The following is a 17,644-nucleotide window of genomic DNA, read 5'->3' on the forward strand; positions in this document are numbered from 1 at the left end:
GATGAGAGAAAGGAATTTACAAAACTGGCATGACACAATATCATGATGCAGTCTCATATAACACATACCATTTATACCATCAAAATAATGTTCTAAACAATACGAGAAACACATGACTTATTCCTGAAATAAGAGGAAAGGTAACTTTAATCCTTTCTTAAACAGACAATGCTCAGAACCTATTTTTGATTTTCTGACAACTAAACGGTTGCTGTGTGTTCCTCTGATGGTATCTCTTCTGTCTCATTGCTCCTACCATTATACAGCATTAGCCAGTTATTCTGAAAAAGCAGGACAGCTTAGGTTACGAAGCTGGAAAGCTGATGACAATGAAAATAAATAGAAAAGCCTGTTTCCTTTTCTTCTTTATGATCCAATTAGAATAAAAAACATAAAGGCTACTCTGCATATGGAAGAGAAGAACAGTGTGGGTGATGGGTTCAGTAAACACCACACGACAAAGTAATCCTAATAGGTAAAATCCTTCAGTAATGCCAAAATTTGAAGCTGATTCTGGGAGGAAACCTAGTCTTACAACTACCATGAACAGAACAACGAATTATAACCATTTTCTGTAACTTGTCACCACTCACAGATTCTTGAGCAACAAAGGAGAATCCAACGCCTGTAGAAAGGGTTCTTTACTGTCAGTACTGATATCTATAACGTAAACCACACTGTAGCAGCACTTGACAGTGTCCCTGAAGCTGAGGATCTGTGGTCAGCCTGAGACGCAAGTCAGGGAATTCTCCTGACTGCTGTCTCTATGTCCTTTCCCTGTGTCCACTGTCCTTGGGAATCTTTTGGATTAAGTAAAAAAGTGCATGAGAATAGCAAGTGAAAATATCTGATGAATACATTGAGTGAGCAGAGATGATGTATGGGAGGACAGAAGGTCTCCCTTCTCTTCCCCTTTTGTGGTGAGAAAAGGGTAGCAGTGGTTTAAAGTGAACAGGAAACTTGAATGTGGTGGGAATGGGGGGGGCACGGCAGCACACACTTGGAATTCACAGCTGATTAAATCGTCATGGTAACAGCTGTTGCCTCTCCTGATGGTGCCCACCATGAAGACCCAACTCAGCCACCTCCACCTTCAAATAATGAACCACGACAGGGCACTGAAGGCATCACGCATCCCACGGACGCCCCTGGGAATGAGGTCCTCCACAGGACCACAGCTAGTACGAACAAAGCTGGTGACGACTCTTCTCTGACGGGTACCAGTAAGAATAATGGGTCATACTCATTTCTCATGCCTGTTGCGAAATGAGGCATTATTTCTTCTGAAATCAACTCCTTTCTCTGTCTGTCTCATCCTGGGGGGTCTACATTCTCGGTGTGGACTTGCAGTGCAAAAATCTGTGGTGGGATCCATGCTGTTGATAGAATTATCTTCTGGACAAGGCATAAGGGACTCCTTGCTGGTACACTTGGCAGTTTCTGTCCTTTGCGGAAGCATGTTTCTGGGTGGCCTCCTGACTGTTCTGCAAGACACGCACTTTGGTGATTCTGAATCCCCAGCGGCATCTTCCTTGCGCATCAGTGGGATCAGGCTTGATATGCTTTGGCACCGTGACTGGTGTGGTGGAGGTGCTCTAGTGGGTTAATCAGATGGCTTGCTCCTGTGACTCAGCAGCAGCACCGTCACCGGGGAGCGCTGTCCTGGTGGTGAGGGCAGGGCAATCATAGAAGAATTATGTCCCATAGATTCTGCCTTCAATTCCTTACTCCTCCTCACTGGTGGATTGCCAGGCAAGACCACCACAGATCTGGCTGCAGTACGGCCGCTCACTCCTGAGTTACAGGGTCAGGTTGTTGCTGCTGTGGTCTCTTCTTCTGTAGGTCTTCCCTCTCCATCTGTCACTGGGATCTGTATGTGTAGCCAATGCCTCCCTCCAACATGGTGAGCATGTATGTGGTGCTTAAGGATCTCTCAGAAGCCAGTGACAGTGTGGAAGAAGAAGGGGAGGCCTTCATGTCTTCTCTCCTTCTGTGCTTTGAATGAGGAAGATGGACATGCTTTCTGGCTTGCTGTGGTGCAGGAAAGAGGGAATAATGTGGGGGGTCGTTTTGTGAGTGCTCACTTTAAATCTGATCATGCCGTCATCATGGCAGTCACAGAGTCCGTGGATGATGTTAACCAAGAGAAAGCAACCAAGGAGCCACTGGCACCTGGCACTCCACCTGGAAGTGAAAGTCAACAAGCAAACACCACAGATGGTTCCCATGTCAATTGGATACCTGGAGTTTTTCCAGACATTGAAGATCATCTTAACCAATTGCAGACCCCTCTGCCTACGAGTAAGAACAACGAATTATAACCATTTTCTGTAACTTGTCACCACTCACAGATTCTTGAGCAACAAAGGAGAATCCAACGCCTGTAGAAAGGGTTCTTTACTGTCAGTACTGATATCTATAACGTAAACCACACTGTAGCAGCACTTGACAGTGTCCCTGAAGCTGAGGATCTGTGGTCAGCCTGAGACGCAAGTCAGGGAATTCTCCTGACTGCTGTCTCTATGTCCTTTCCCTGTGTCCACTGTCCTTGGGAATCTTTTGGATTAAGTAAAAAAGTGCATGAGAATAGCAAGTGAAAATATCTGATGAATACATTGAGTGAGCAGAGATGATGTATGGGAGGACAGAAGGTCTCCCTTCTCTTCCCCTTTTGTGGTGAGAAAAGGGTAGCAGTGGTTTAAAGTGAACAGGAAACTTGAATGTGGTGGGAATGGGGGGGCACGGCAGCACACACTTGGAATTCACAGCTGATTAAATCGTCATGGTAACAGCTGTTGCCTCTCCTGATGGTGCCCACCATGAAGACCCAACTCAGCCACCTCCACCTTCAAATAATGAACCACGACAGGGCACTGAAGGCATCACGCATCCCACGGACGCCCCTGGGAATGAGGTCCTCCACAGGACCACAGCTAGTACGAACAAAGCTGGTGACGACTCTTCTCTGACGGGTACCAGTAAGAATAATGGGTCATACTCATTTCTCATGCCTGTTGCGAAATGAGGCATTATTTCTTCTGAAATCAACTCCTTTCTCTGTCTGTCTCATCCTGGGGGGTCTACATTCTCGGTGTGAACTTGCAGTGCAAACTTTTTTATGATTTTGTTGCATGTGAACATCCCAACAAGAATTGCTAACTGTTAAGGATATTTTTTCCCTGGGTCCCCTGTTTTTATGTCCCCCAGCTTTTCTCAGTTTTATTTTTAGTAGAAGGTGATACTGAGAAAGCAATTGCTTTGTGGGGGTGGTGGGTGGTGTAAATGAATCATAGATTTAAAAAAAATTTTTCATGTCTGATCGTTCCTGGTCTTGGCGTTGCCACAGGTTCTCTTAATACTACAAACTTTGAAATAACTTACTGCAGTTTGTTCATGTAGTTCTGCAAGGTTCTAACTTCAATTCCTAAGCTCTGCATGTTATCCAATTAAAATTATCCCCAATCAAAGTATTACTTTTTTATTCTAATATTTTTATTGTTTATTAATGGATTTTTATGACATCGTAGTGCTTTGAAAGTTTTTGCATCTTTCTTGCATTTAAAAAAAAATTCTAAAGAAAAATTAGCATTTATGCTTTTCCTTTTCTTCTTCAAAATCCGTTTTCATCAGGATTATTTAATCTGCCACGCTTAGGATTTGCCAAAGAGGTATGAAAACCAAAGATGGTGTGGATTAAAATACAGTTCTTTTCTCTACTCCCTACTCCTGTTTTCTAAATATGGAAGAGATCCTGTAAAGCTTCACTGTTCATTGCCATCAGCCTGTTAAGCTTTATGTGGTTTAACAGATCAATTGCAAATATGAAAGCCCAAGTATGATTTTGCAATTTATTCGAATGTTTTCAATCAAGTAATTCTAATCTTATTCCTATGTGATGACAGGAATTCTTATACTCATTTTATTCTGAAAATACATTTTTTTTTCCTCCCTTCTAAATAGGATTACTAGGTATTTTCAAAGCTAACACTTTAGGCTACTGTTGTTTGGAAAGGCATCTTTTGGTTTCTCATTTTGCTTAGTGATGTTAACTTTCGTTGGTTGAATTTTGAATGAATATTAACCTTTATTATTCAGTTAATATTTTGGAGCACTTGGAAATTCTGAAAGTGCATTTAGTTAAGCTATGCCTATTTCTTTAGCATGCTTTTGTGATATCCTTAATCTTTTGCATCAGCAGCAGTCTTAGCACTGCCAGAATGATGTGTGAAGGATGTTCATTAAATAATTTCATTCCTTAATTTTCCATTTGAATTAATTTTAAATTCTTCTTTTGGGAGACCAGCACACATTCTTATGATCATCTCATGGAAAAAGAGAGATGCCTAAATAAACTTAAAAAGACATTTTTTAACATGATAGTATTGTCAGTCTCAAAAAGTCAGCTCTAAGTAGCTGCTACCTAGTCTTTGGAAAGTCTTTACGTGCTTTAATCCACACTGAAATTTAGGAAGTGAATAAGCAAGTATTAAAGAGATCAACAGAGTATTAGTGAAGGAACAGACAAACCAAAAATAATGTGACATATACAGAAGATATTGCTTGCTTTTGGGTTTTTTTTTTCCTCACTGTATATTCTACATAGGCTAAAAAAGAAAAAGGTAGAGCTTGTTAAATAAAATAAAGAAGGCAAAATACGTAAGGTGGGGGTTTGTAAACATCTTTGAAGTTAACATAGCCATCATCACAACAGTCACAGCCTCCACTGATGTTCTGAAACCAGAAGATATAACCCAGGAAGCATGGGCACCTCGCATTGTAGTAACAGCTGTTGCCTCTTCTGATGGTGCCCACCATGAAGACCCAACTCAGCCACCTCCACCTTCAAATAATGAACCAGGACAGGGCACTGAAGGCATCACGCATCCCATGGACGCCCCTGGGAATGAGGTCCTCCACAGGACCACAGCTAGTACGAACAAAGCTGGTGACGACTCTTCTCTGACGGGTACCAGTAAGAATAATGGGTCATACTCATTTCTCATGCCTGTTGCGAAATGAGGCATTATTTCTTCTGAAATCAACTCCTTTCTCTGTCTGTCTCATCCTGGGGGGTCTACATTCTCGGTGTGGACTTGCAGTGCAAAAATCTGTGGTGGGATCCATGCTGTTGATAGAATTATCTTCTGGACAAGGCATAAGGGACTCCTTGCTGGTACACTTGGCAGTTTCTGTCCTTTGCGGAAGCATGTTTCTGGGTGGCCTCCTGACTGTTCTGCAAGACACGCACTTTGGTGATTCTGAATCCCCAGCGGCATCTTCCTTGCGCATCAGTGGGATCAGGCTTGATATGCTTTGGCACCGTGACTGGTGTGGTGGAGGTGCTCTAGTGGGTTAATCAGATGGCTTGCTCCTGTGACTCAGCAGCAGCACCGTCACCGGGGAGCGCTGTCCTGGTGGTGAGGGCAGGGCAATCATAGAAGAATTATGTCCCATAGATTCTGCCTTCAATTCCTTACTCCTCCTCACTGGTGGATTGCCAGGCAAGACCACCACAGATCTGGCTGCAGTACGGCCGCTCACTCCTGAGTTACAGGGTCAGGTTGTTGCTGCTGTGGTCTCTTCTTCTGTAGGTCTTCCCTCTCCATCTGTCACTGGGATCTGTATGTGTAGCCAATGCCTCCCTCCAACATGGTGAGCATGTATGTGGTGCTTAAGGATCTCTCAGAAGCCAGTGACAGTGTGGAAGAAGAAGGGGAGGCCTTCATGTCTTCTCTCCTTCTGTGCTTTGAATGAGGAAGATGGACATGCTTTCTGGCTTGCTGTGGTGCAGGAAAGAGGGAATAATGTGGGGGGTCGTTTTGTGAGTGCTCACTTTAAATCTGATCATGCCGTCATCATGGCAGTCACAGAGTCCGTGGATGATGTTAACCAAGAGAAAGCAACCAAGGAGCCACTGGCACCTGGCACTCCACCTGGAAGTGAAAGTCAACAAGCAAACACCACAGATGGTTCCCATGTCAATTGGATACCTGGAGTTTTTCCAGACATTGAAGATCATCTTAACCAATTGCAGACCCCTTTGCCTACGAGTAAGAACTATAAATTACGAGCTTTTTCATTTATCCATCAGTCAGTTATTATTTTGGACAATGGCGATCATCAAAAAACATGTGTGGTAACCATAATTGTAAATTATTGTCATTTTATTATTTCCTTTTTGGTTTTTATTATTGTTTATAACCTGCTTATAAGATGTTGTTAAAGAGAATCTCTTCCTGTGCAAAGCAGAGGACATTTGCTAAAAGGCTGCAAATAGTGTTTTGCAAATAACCTTTTCTTGTATTCTGTTATCTGTATGTGGTAACACAACTATTAAAGTGAACAAGTGTAAACTTTCTCCTCATGCCCATACATGCATGATAGCATTTTGTCTTTCTTTTTTGCTGGGCACAAATGATAGCTATGTCACACTTAACTGTCTGTCACTTTTTCCCCCATCTGTATTCCCTCTACATTAGTTGAATATATATCAAAAGAAAGGTAATTCTGTGTGAAACCTTTTTTTCTAGGTGTATTTGCTGTTGGTATCTTGCCAGTGATTAATTATAGCTATGTTACTGGGCTGTAACTGACATTTCATTTGTGAACAACTTCTTTTTTTTAAAAAGGTTATTCTTCTGATAGAGTTAGTGCAGTTAACAGTAACAGTTTTTACTTATTACACTACATATAGCCTTTCTTTTTTTGTGTGTGTGATCACATAGTAATAGTACGGAAAATGAAGGGACTTTTCCTTATTCTGAAATGCAGTTTCCATACAAATAGTCATCCTAACAGTAAGGTTTTTCCAAATGCTACTTCTCATGCACACTAATCAAAATACTATTTTCATGCACTTTCTTGGAAGTTAGTGGAACCATCCCAGGATAGATTTTGGTCAATGCTGTGTGGACATTATTTGCATATAAGCAAGATTACATACCTATATTTTTATAGCATTATACAGCAAACACTTTAAAGATAATTCTGTTATTAATTCATTAATGTTAATTCACACATTGTCAGGTAGAATTTGGCCTACTTTTTTTTTTTTTCAGAATTTTATATAAACCCAGTAAAATCAACCCTATTAAAATTGCCTGAGTTATAGTATTTTGACACAGGCATAGCAATATAAATGCAAATATATATTTGATAGAATTTTATTGGAAAGTTAAATCTATTTTTAGTAATGGTTTCCTACTACAACAAGCTCATTTATTGACTTTTGCTGCCCTATTTGTTTGATTAATCCAAGCTGTGTCCTTAATTTTATGTGCACACATTACACACTATGAAAAAATGTTTGCTACCTTTCCATTTTGAGCCCTTAAAACCTATAAGAACTGGTTTGAAGATCAGTTTCAAGGTGAATGTCTGTGTCGAATCTTTGCATTGTCAGTGCCCAGGCAAAGGCTCATATTCCTAAAACTCTTCCTTTTTTCATTGATCTTCTTGTGGTGATTTTTAAAAACACAATTACTAGGACACTACCATCATCATAAAGCAGTTTATTTATTGAAGGGTTCATTCACTTGTAACATTGCCCCATACAGCTGTAATGGAATGGAGAAGATTCATGTGTGTATTGGCAGACTATTGTTAAAGGTTTTATCTGAACAACTGAATGGCTTGACGTACTATACTACGTTCTTTCACTTGCTTTTTCTCTACAGCAATGGTTAAGCTGTGGTCTGACATCACACTAATGACTGATCTGTTGTCCAAGTGTCCATGGAATAACAAATCAGTCCACTGAAGGAACCCAAAAAATAACTGTCAAAAAGAAAAAATCTAGTATGTCATCAAAATGAAATGCAGGGAGCTTTTGAGGATCCTTCCCTGCCACTAGCAAGCACCTCCGCAGAACCAGAACAGCAGGGGACATGACTGAATCCTGCTGCTTCTTCTCAGTGCTCAGGGGAGGGGAAGGGTGAATGTAGCAGTTCTCTAAGCACATGAATTTTAATAAATGTCTGAATGCCTTTCTAAGGGGCTTCGTGGTGGAAAAGCTCTGGCACTTCTCAAGGATGATATAAAGCACCTTAAAAAAAAAAATCTGCTTAGATGTGGGGTAGGCAAGTGAGTATGTTCCTCGTGGTCAGCTTTCTTGGAGGCTAAATCAGGACCCTTAGTTGCTGAATTAGTGCTTTGTCCTTTGTGGTAAGATAGCACAAAAAACCTCACCAGTCAATAAGTTTCTTGTTAATAAAAATAATGAAATTATCTGGAAGATTCATGAACTACTTGCTGGCTAAGCTTAACAGAGGGAGAAAATGTGCTTCTCAGTTTTGTATTTGTCAGCTGCTATTAGGAAATGAGATCAGAAATGCTGGCTAGGAATGAATTGCAATGTGTGTTGAAAAAGAAAAAGAACTTTACAGCTGATTAGATAAGTGCTTAATTTGCTCTCTTAGAATCTGGAAGAATTCAGAGAGGTAGAGATCTGTAATATCTTTTTTGTAGTGATAATGAAGTAGTAGTCCCAAATAAAATCACTATATCTATAGTCTGCTGATAATTTTAGACTTGGGATACCCATATGGCAACAGCATGGGCCAGAAATGTAATTGCATAAAAGTTCAAGTGGTATGGCCAGCACAGCAAATACTTGAGACTGGAAGTACGCATTTTGATTTAAGATCTAATACTGTCTTAGAACCAAATTACACAACTTATTGAAAAGGACAAGAGGATCCACTTCTAAGTTTACAGAGAGCATTTTTTCTATTAGAAAAAATATTTTTAATTTTTAAAGTCCTGCTCTATACATAGCTATCAAATTTAAAACCATTCAGAGAACTATCCTTCTATTTTATGATAGCATTAGAGTTTTAGAAATTCAATCTTATCCTGTGTAGGAATAAAATTAAAAGTTTCAAAATTTCTCCAATTGGTCATTTTAGGTTTAAATAAAAAAGTAAAGTTCTTTCTCTCTCTCTCTCTCTTTTTTTTTCTTTTCTTACTCTCTTTTCCCCATGGAACAGACAAGAAGTTTGACTTGTATGACAAAAACCTCTTCAAAAAGTTGCCAACATTCACATGTCTACGTTTTCTCCAGAAAATTTCTAGGCAATTATAATTCCATTTTGGTTCATGAAAAGTATCGCATAGTCAAAACTGAAACACATGAGAGAGACAAGAGGGGAAAACCATGAGTTTTGTTATTCAAAATACTAAAACTAGCCATAGTTCAGATGAGTATGATGATTATAGTCTATGTAATAGTTTTCAGTATAAATACTTTTTAATGACCTCAGCATGAACTTTCTAGAATATGGTTTTTTAATTGTGAAAGTCATAGTCTTTGTACCTCGCTGTTAAATATTCACTAAGCATATTTGGCCTAACAGATAGTTTTTTTTCTTTAGGATCTACCTCCAGTATATATGGTAATCAAGGACCACACAAGGGACATTATGAATCCACTACTTTCCCTGGAGAGACCACAACAACAAAAATAGTTTCACAACCAAGGTCGGCCCAGATACCAGGTAGGTTTTTGAAGTCATATGTTTTAACAATTTAAGTACAGAATTGTATTAATATGAACTGAAGTAAGAGATGAAAATGTAGTTCAAGTACAGTTGTTCAGGCTTTGTTCTGAGTGAGATAATATTCAGCATTTTCACTAGTAGTCTGAAAAATGGAGCATATTATAACTTATAATTTTCCAGCAATATCAAGATGAGAGAAATCATGCATTTGGAGAATGGGATTAAGATCCAAATAACCTTTATAAATTGATATGAAATCAGGCAGAATTCAGTAAAGATATATGCAAAGTATCATATCCCTGAGAATGTTCGGTGAAAATAATAGCTGAGGCAAGTGTTGCAGAATAGGGCTTGCAGATTAAAACAGAATAGAAAGAAGCCAACACGATGATACAATTGCAAAAGAATGCAAGTACATTCTGAGACATATTAACAGTAAAGTCATGTTTAAAACAGAGAAAGTAATTACCCTACTCTGCTTAGGCCTAGCAAGTCCAGAGCTGAAGCTCTGTGTTCAGTTCAAGGCATTCCATTAATCACATAGGAAAAAAAAACGGAGAAGAGTACAAAGAAAATTTTGGAAAGGTAACCTTTGAATCACCTTTTGAAGAACTCATCTTTTTCAGAGAAAACTGAAGGGAGATATGTGAAGAGTACACTACAAAAAGAATGCTTATCAATTTTTCACCATGGAGTAATAATAATTAACTAATTAGAAGAAGTAATTTGTTTCAAATGAAACCTAGGAGACTTGTTAAACAAGGGAGACTTGTTTCAAATAAACAAAATAAAGGAGTTGTTAGCTCTTAGGAGAGGATCTCTGTCTATAATGGTAGTACAGCGTGAAGAATAGGATACTGGGAAGGCTGTGAAATCTTCTTTACTAAAAATGTTAAGAGCAAATGGAATATTCCTCAGCCATCTTCTTATTGACCCTGTTTCACTGGAGTGAAATGTAGCTGATATGACCTCTTAGGGTCCCTTCCAGTTTTGTAGTTCCTTTTTTTTTTTTAGAGTTTGCCCCAAAAATACCCCTTAAAGTAAGATTTTAAATGAAAAAAAGAACATTTCACTCTACCTGAAAGTCATCCTGCTTTTGTGCCTGGGATTGCAGGTGTATCATTGCTAAGCCTTTTCTTTTGCTCTTGAAATAAATCAGTGATACAGTGATAAGTACAGTGCTTATAGGTGCTAACAGTGATGGGGTATTTCCTCTGAGTTGGCCTGTGTATAGCTGAATGATGGAAATGTATTTGATTTGCACAGAAGCACTTTGTAAAACAAACATTAATGCAAGCTAGTAAAAAAGTCTGACAGTTTAAAGAATGTAAAAGAGCTTGTGTTCTTGCAGTTTCGTGAAACGTTAACACGCTCTCCTCCTCTCCCTCAACTCTCCCCACAGAATGGCTGATCATAGTTGCCGCTCTTGTGGCACTTGCGTTGATTCTTGCAGTGTGCATTGCTGTTAACAGTCGGAGAAGGTAAGGTAGCCCCTTTTTCAAAACACACTGCCTTGCTATTTTCTTCATTGAGAGGCTTCAAAGCTTCATGAAAGAGCAGAATAGCATAACACAGGAAAGAGCTTCCTCTGCAAAGCTCTGTGACTTGGGGTGTGAAGGCCCAGGTCAGTGTGTCCTGCACAGGTCACACATCAGCCTTCACACTCACATGGAACCACGTGAAGTCAGTAGCTGTATAAACCGTTTGATCTTTACTTGTAGATGGAAACTAACTGTATATACTTGTAGATGGAAACTATCTGTATATCACAGACAGTAGCAACCACAGGATGAGCTGAGTATAATCCTCCACCATTAACAGTGTTGTCTGTGTACAGTGTGAAGGGCTCTATTAGACAGTCGCTGTCACAGGATTAATTTGTTCCTTCCAAACAAAAGGCAGTATCACAGCTGGCAGTCACAGGGATTTGTTCTAACATTGCTATCAGAGCACTCAATAGCTTTATTTACTCCACTTTACAGATGAAGAAGCTGAGGAATAGAAAGTTGCAGTGATCTGTGCAAAGTTAGCCAGGAAATTTGAAAAAACTCTAGCCTAAAGGATAGGCTATAATGTTCTTAACTCTTTCTTTTCTCTGCAGGCTGTTCTGAGGTTACTTCTCAATTGTCTTAAACAGCTTTTTGCTACTTGAATGTTAAAGTTGAACCCTTTAACAGAGTAACTATTTCCTACTTGACTGTTGAATTTGAACTTTTTTAATCAGAGTAACTATATAATATGTGGAGATTTTTGTTCAGGAAGCAGTGAGCAAATTTATTCCTAGTCTGCTGGTTGCAGGAAAGCACATGTTAACACTTCTGTGCAATAGTGTCAAGGTCCTCCAAAGCATGGTGTGCATGCTAGAATAAAGCACTGCCACTGTGGTGAGGGAACAACCCAGGCAGTCCCTGCCCATAATGCAGAAGGCTTCTGTGAGACAAAACAGTGCAAACTAAATGCCAGATTGTCACTGAGTAAACTGAAACGCTTTTGCTGAAGTTAGTAGTGAGATGCCACCTGGTATGTTTGCCTATGACTGACACAATATCAGTGCTTCTCTGACAGTATTATTAGAGACCTGTTGAAATAACAAAGCTATCAAGCATATGGTGAGACAGAAAACTCTGCTACTTTCTTTCTGTGAAGTGATTCTGGAGTTACACAGCCTGAACGGCATGGCTTATTGATGTTACTATGTTATGCCTTTAAAATTAGAGACTGCCATTGTTTCCTCCCTCTTAACCCAGAGTCAACATAGGAACAGATAAACAGGGCCACTATGGCTAATTATATATTGCATCTGACAAGAAATGAAGCAATCTTGGAGCTGTAAATTATGCCCTAGATACTGTTAATGGAAAACATATCTTTTACTTAGAGCTTCCATGCAACTGGGAGCGAGTCGCAAAGAGAGAAGGAGCATGTGGGTGCATGTATATGTACGAATGCATGGATTAGACCCTAGTAATATGTCTTCATCTCTGTGAGGGAAACTTTTTGAAGCAGGGACGTACTCTGGTATGCTTGAAACAAGTGGAATTTTTTCTTTCACTTTAGCAGGATCCAAATGATAATAAGTCAAGAATCCTTTCTTCATCTATTCTCATAAGTGCTAAAACATTGAAAATTCATAGAGAGGTAGTTGCTGTGCAGTCACCATACTGCACATGAATGCCAACTAATCCAAAACTAACACTGCAGCAGTGCTATGAGAAAACTGGATAGCTGAGAAAGGAGGATTGAGCATTTCAGTGTTAGCTGAGCGGTAAGTTGAGAATGTTTCAAGCATTAATTTATTTAAAAAGTGAGAACAATCTGTGGTTTTATTTGTGTAATGCTGTTGGTTACACCATTTTTTAAAAGAATGCTAACTGCAGCATCTCCAGTTTCAGTCTCATTCAGGTTGTCTGAAAAAGCCTAATGAAGTGTAGGCCTTAGTTTCAAGGTAGTTAACTTCCTGATTCAGAAATCAAAAGATTTAGCCTTTCTAGTTAGGAGGTCAGTATGGCACAGATTTCAAGCATTTCAAACAAGCAATTGGGCCTTCTCAGTAAATAGCAAAGTGCTTGGCTGTAGTATTTCCTTTTTTTTTTTTTTTTTTTAAATTGGTGTTGTCATAAGTTATCTTAACCAAAAACCAAAATGGCCAAGGTTCAGTGTTGTCCAGTGTTGTTAGTTAGTTAGTTAGTTAGTTATTCCTCTTGTTGCAAAGAAGACTGCTTCTGTCTGGTGCCTGTTGTAAAAAGTGTTAGGATCTCCTTCCAGGGTCCAACAGAAGATGCTGCCCAGCCTGACCATCACATCAGGAAAGACACTCTGAGCTGCTCTTTCGAGAGGCTGTGGAGCTCCAGAGCTCCTTGCTGGCCTCTCAGCATTTCATGGCTGCAGAGCAGGAATCATTCCCAAGGGTGTGTGTAACATTAGCACAGTGAACGGAGCTACTTCGGATAAAATAACCCTCATCTATTGGTCAGTAAGCATGAAAAAAGTAGTATTTCAGAAGGATAATAGTATAATTGAACTGCCAAATTAGTCATTCAGGCAAAATACACTTCATTTAAGAAGAAAGCACTTTAAAGTACAGCTTCACAGAGACATTGTCCCTCTTAAGAGAGCTGTATATTCAGTTTACACAAGGCTCGGCACTGTGTAGCCAGAGAACCATCTTAACAGTCTGGGGCAAATCTGACAGCTGTGTAACTAGTACTGTTTTACTGCCCTGAAGAATACCCAGCCCACATTAACCAGCATGCATCAGTTTTGGACTGGTGACTTTTTAAAAGAGTGTGTGTGTGTGTGTGTGTGTTCATTCAGAGCTACATATAGAGTTCATTGGGCAGCACTGCAGTGTGTGTAACTGTGTAAAAGCACAGCTATTTGCTACCTTAATATCATAAGGAGCTACGCTGTTGATAGTAGCAAGAGTAGTTGTGTATATTTCCTTCCTGTTGGCAGGCTTCTAGGCCTGACATGCTAATACAAAGAAGGAAAACGTTATCTGGTATAATAAGGTGAGAGCTTGATCCAAATTTTCTGCTATCTCAAGAACTTGAGCATTTTCAAAGATGTGGTCCCAAGTCTGGATTTAGAATGACCCTGTCCTTATAGTAGGATGTATAAGAAGTTCATAAATGTGGATATATCCATATGTTAGAAAACCTTTTCTAGCTTTCAGTGATGATTGTTATTCCTACCTGTAGTAACAATAGATACAAATCGAATAAGTGAGCTCCTGCCAAATTTTATGCATATAATGGTGGATGCTTTCAAAAATAAAATATGCAATATGGAGAAATTTTATACTTTGCATTGTATAAGTCCGCACTGGCAGACACAAGTTTCATTTCCTCTGCACTGGCAGACACATGTTTCATTTCCAAGCACCTTTTCCTAAATGTCGACTTTCAATTTTTTTCTTATTTCTGTTAGTCTCCATTTATAGTACTTATTTTCTTTTTATTTCTTTCTAGATGTGGGCAGAAGAAAAAGCTAGTGATTAACAATGGCAAAGGGACAGTGGAGGACAGGAAGACAAGTGGATTAAATGGAGATGCCAGCAAATCACAAGAAATGGTGCACTTGGTTCATAAAGAACAGTCAAATGACCGAACAGGAGCATGTGACGAATTCCTGACCATTAATGAAACACAAAATCATCAGGAGCTTGACATGAAGAGTGGAGTGTAATGGTACCAAGTTGCCAAGTGGATCAGAGCTGGGGAAATCAAAATCATATGGAACTTGGACAGGAATTCACAGATGCACTGTGCTACTGATGTCTTTTAAACATAAGTTTTATTCATTTTTAATCACTGTAAAATGATGTCTGAGTTACAAAATTGACATTTGCTTTCTGAAATAAGCCCCCAAGAGTTGCATAATGTTTTCAGTTCCCGGTTCTTACACAGAGGGCACTCCCTGTGTCCTGGGTGTTAGGAGGGACACAAGTTTACATCATTGTTCCCCAGATGGAGGGTCTTCGCTGTGCAGAGCTACAGAAGTATCCAGTCACTCCATCTTATAGGCATTTAAGGTACTAAATTTGCCATGGTACAAGAGTAAGTGAGGAACAAATGTCAAGAGCAAAAATCAAGTTTAAACCAAAAAGGCCTCCTATACAATGTCTAAAACATCAGAATCCTTCAGAAATGCCTTCCAGCCAGGAAGAGCAGTAGGTGCATTCAGAGTCTGCCAGTATAAACAAAAAGTGACATTTTATAATGATTTATGGCTTGGTCTGCAATGAGGGAAACCCAGAAGGAAAAAATTTATTTATGTCTATTTTTAAATGTCTATGGGCATACAGCAAGTCTTCTTGGGAGGGGGAATAAAGAAATGAAAATATGAGCTGATACATAATAAACTTCTATGCTTTATTATCCTAACAATCTGTACAGTTATCCTTGAGTTTTTGAGGTGTTCATTGCTCTTCCCCCTCCCTCCTTCATTGGTCACAGTTTGTGCATGTTTTTAATGAGTCAGTTAGGATAATGAATAAAACAGAATGACCCCAGCTCTATCGCACATGCAAAAATCAAGCAATTGGAGATCATTAGCGAAGATGACAGTATTTTATTCCTGAAGAATAGGTCTCTGTCTTCTTCTGCTCCATTTTACTTAGGAGATGCTGAGCCTAGTAAAACTTGTTTCCTCTATAACTATTATGTTACACCAGTTTGCTGATATTTTAAAAGTTGCCTATGATCTTGCTCACTTCCTCTGAATTCTATTTAATCCACGTTTTTGCCTCTGCTTTTTAAAAATACCAAAAGAAACATTGCTTGCTAATTGGTACCAGAAGTTCAAATTCTACAGAAAAGATCAAAGAAAATTAAAGGAAACTCTCCCAGCCATGTAATATAGTAAAGTAGCTGCAGCTGCATTGTTACATGCTTTTGTTTTGTCCTTATGTGTCTGTTACGTAAAGTATTTGTATTAAGCTATGATGCTGTGCATTATATTGATATGAATTGTCAGAAAGAAAATTGTTTACTACCAGTGGTCTGTGCCATTTTTAAGAAAGCGTATTGGAATGGAGGGAGAATGATAACTTCTAATTGGGCTGCCTCAAGAAAATGCAAGTAAAAACAATCTAAGGTAATTGCAACCAGTGGTTTGTGTCAGTTGTGGGATGGGGAATGTCCTGTAGCAGGGTTATTCAAGTGCTCCTGTTCACTGACCATAGCACCTGTCTTTGAAACTGTTCTGCTAAAGCATGTTATTTTATGTTCTCCATCTGAAGCAATTTAGAGGATGAGTACTCGGCTGGCTAAATACTAACATTAGCTAGCACTGATTTTTACTGGAACATAAATCACAAGACTGTTGATTATATTTCTCAGTAACAGCTCTCCAGCAGTTTCCCATGTGTTTCATCAAGTTGCTCAGTGCCCTGGTATCTGCAGGCAGATCTCCTCAGGGGCAATTTATGCCTGGGCAAAAGGTCCCAAGACAAGGTGTGATTTTAAAGTACACATAGGATGTCTTCTGACTTTATGTAGGTCAGTATGTTTCATCTATGAACAGTCACACAGGTCGTGGTCCAAAGGTGTTCAAACAAACTGAATGAAGCTAATGGGGTCAAGGAGGTGTACGCTATCAGTACTTATGGTCCACTGTCAAACTTCTCAGTCCTTTCATGTATTTTAATACTGAACTGTGTAGTGGGAAGTCTGTTGACTCTGTGCATTGATTTTTGTTTAATTTCTGTAATGTTTTTAAGCAAGCTTTTCTATTTGTCATTATAAATCAAAATGATCTGTTGAAGGCTGCGTTTAAACTGGTGTTATGTACTCATTTTACTAAGTATGGAGATCCAGAGTAAGAATTATTCTCTTTAAATCCTAATTGAATATAGGTCTTAATCTAAAGGAGATATTTCATTGTCTTGAAGGCTAAATTCTTCTTTAAAAAAAAGAAAAAGGCTGTGGCATGTTATTCATCTCCCTATTCAGATGTTTAATGGAGAAATCCACAAACTCCTTCCTAATTTATCTAATGTTCAGTAGCTATAAATGCACAGACAATGATGGTTGGCTTCTTTTTATATTTTTAAATAGGGAGATGCTCAGGTTCTCTTTACGGAGGCAATGCCATTATTTTATATATGCTGATTCTTTTTAGATTATATTATATGATTTGTGTGGAATTAAGTTTCATTATAGTTTCAAAACTAGATGGCCATTTCATGTGTAATATAGTACATATTTTTATTAATCTTGGTTTTATTATTTGAGGGGTTGTTTGTTGTGTGTATGTATTTTTTATATAGAGCACTTGATATATTTGCATATTTATTTAACAGATTAATCAGAATGAAAGAAAATATCGTCTCTAAATTGTAACTAGAAATAGTATTGCTAAAAACACATTGAACTGTAAAATAAGCTTCCAAAAATAAACTTGATTCCACATTGAGGATAAAAAGACCAGCATTATTAGTGGGAGAGAAGTATTCAGCAGGATAGTCGTGTTTAGTACTGGTGAGCCAGGGGTCATTTTTTCTGCTTGCAAACTCTAGGCGAGGCTCAGCTGAATGCTGTGTGACCTTGTCTGCTCTGCCAGCCTCCCACAGGCTCCCCAGATGCTCTGGGAGTTAGCAATTAACTCAGCTTCCCCCTAGAAGCAGACAACATGGTCCAATTTAA

General features: G+C 39.0%; 1 protein-coding gene across 1 annotated transcript in view; it reads left to right on the plus strand.

The window, feature by feature from the left end:
- The window catches only part of CD44 (CD44 molecule (Indian blood group)), a 65,563-nt gene extending 48,760 nt beyond the window's left edge, over positions 1–16,803 (plus strand). The window contains exons 15-22 of the mRNA XM_050897002.1: positions 1,038–1,223; positions 2,116–2,301; positions 2,793–2,978; positions 4,712–4,972; positions 5,865–6,050; positions 9,372–9,494; positions 10,900–10,978; positions 14,468–16,803. Of these exons, the coding sequence (XP_050752959.1) occupies positions 1,038–1,223; positions 2,116–2,301; positions 2,793–2,978; positions 4,712–4,972; positions 5,865–6,050; positions 9,372–9,494; positions 10,900–10,978; positions 14,468–14,684 (1,424 nt within the window). The 3' untranslated portion in view covers positions 14,685–16,803. The remainder of the gene's footprint in view (positions 1–1,037; positions 1,224–2,115; positions 2,302–2,792; positions 2,979–4,711; positions 4,973–5,864; positions 6,051–9,371; positions 9,495–10,899; positions 10,979–14,467) is intronic.
- The last annotated feature ends 841 nt before the right edge of the window (positions 16,804–17,644 follow it).

The sequence above is a fragment of the Gymnogyps californianus genome, chromosome 5, assembly GCF_018139145.2.
Source record: "Gymnogyps californianus isolate 813 chromosome 5, ASM1813914v2, whole genome shotgun sequence".
Lineage (NCBI taxonomy): Eukaryota > Metazoa > Chordata > Aves > Accipitriformes > Cathartidae > Gymnogyps > Gymnogyps californianus.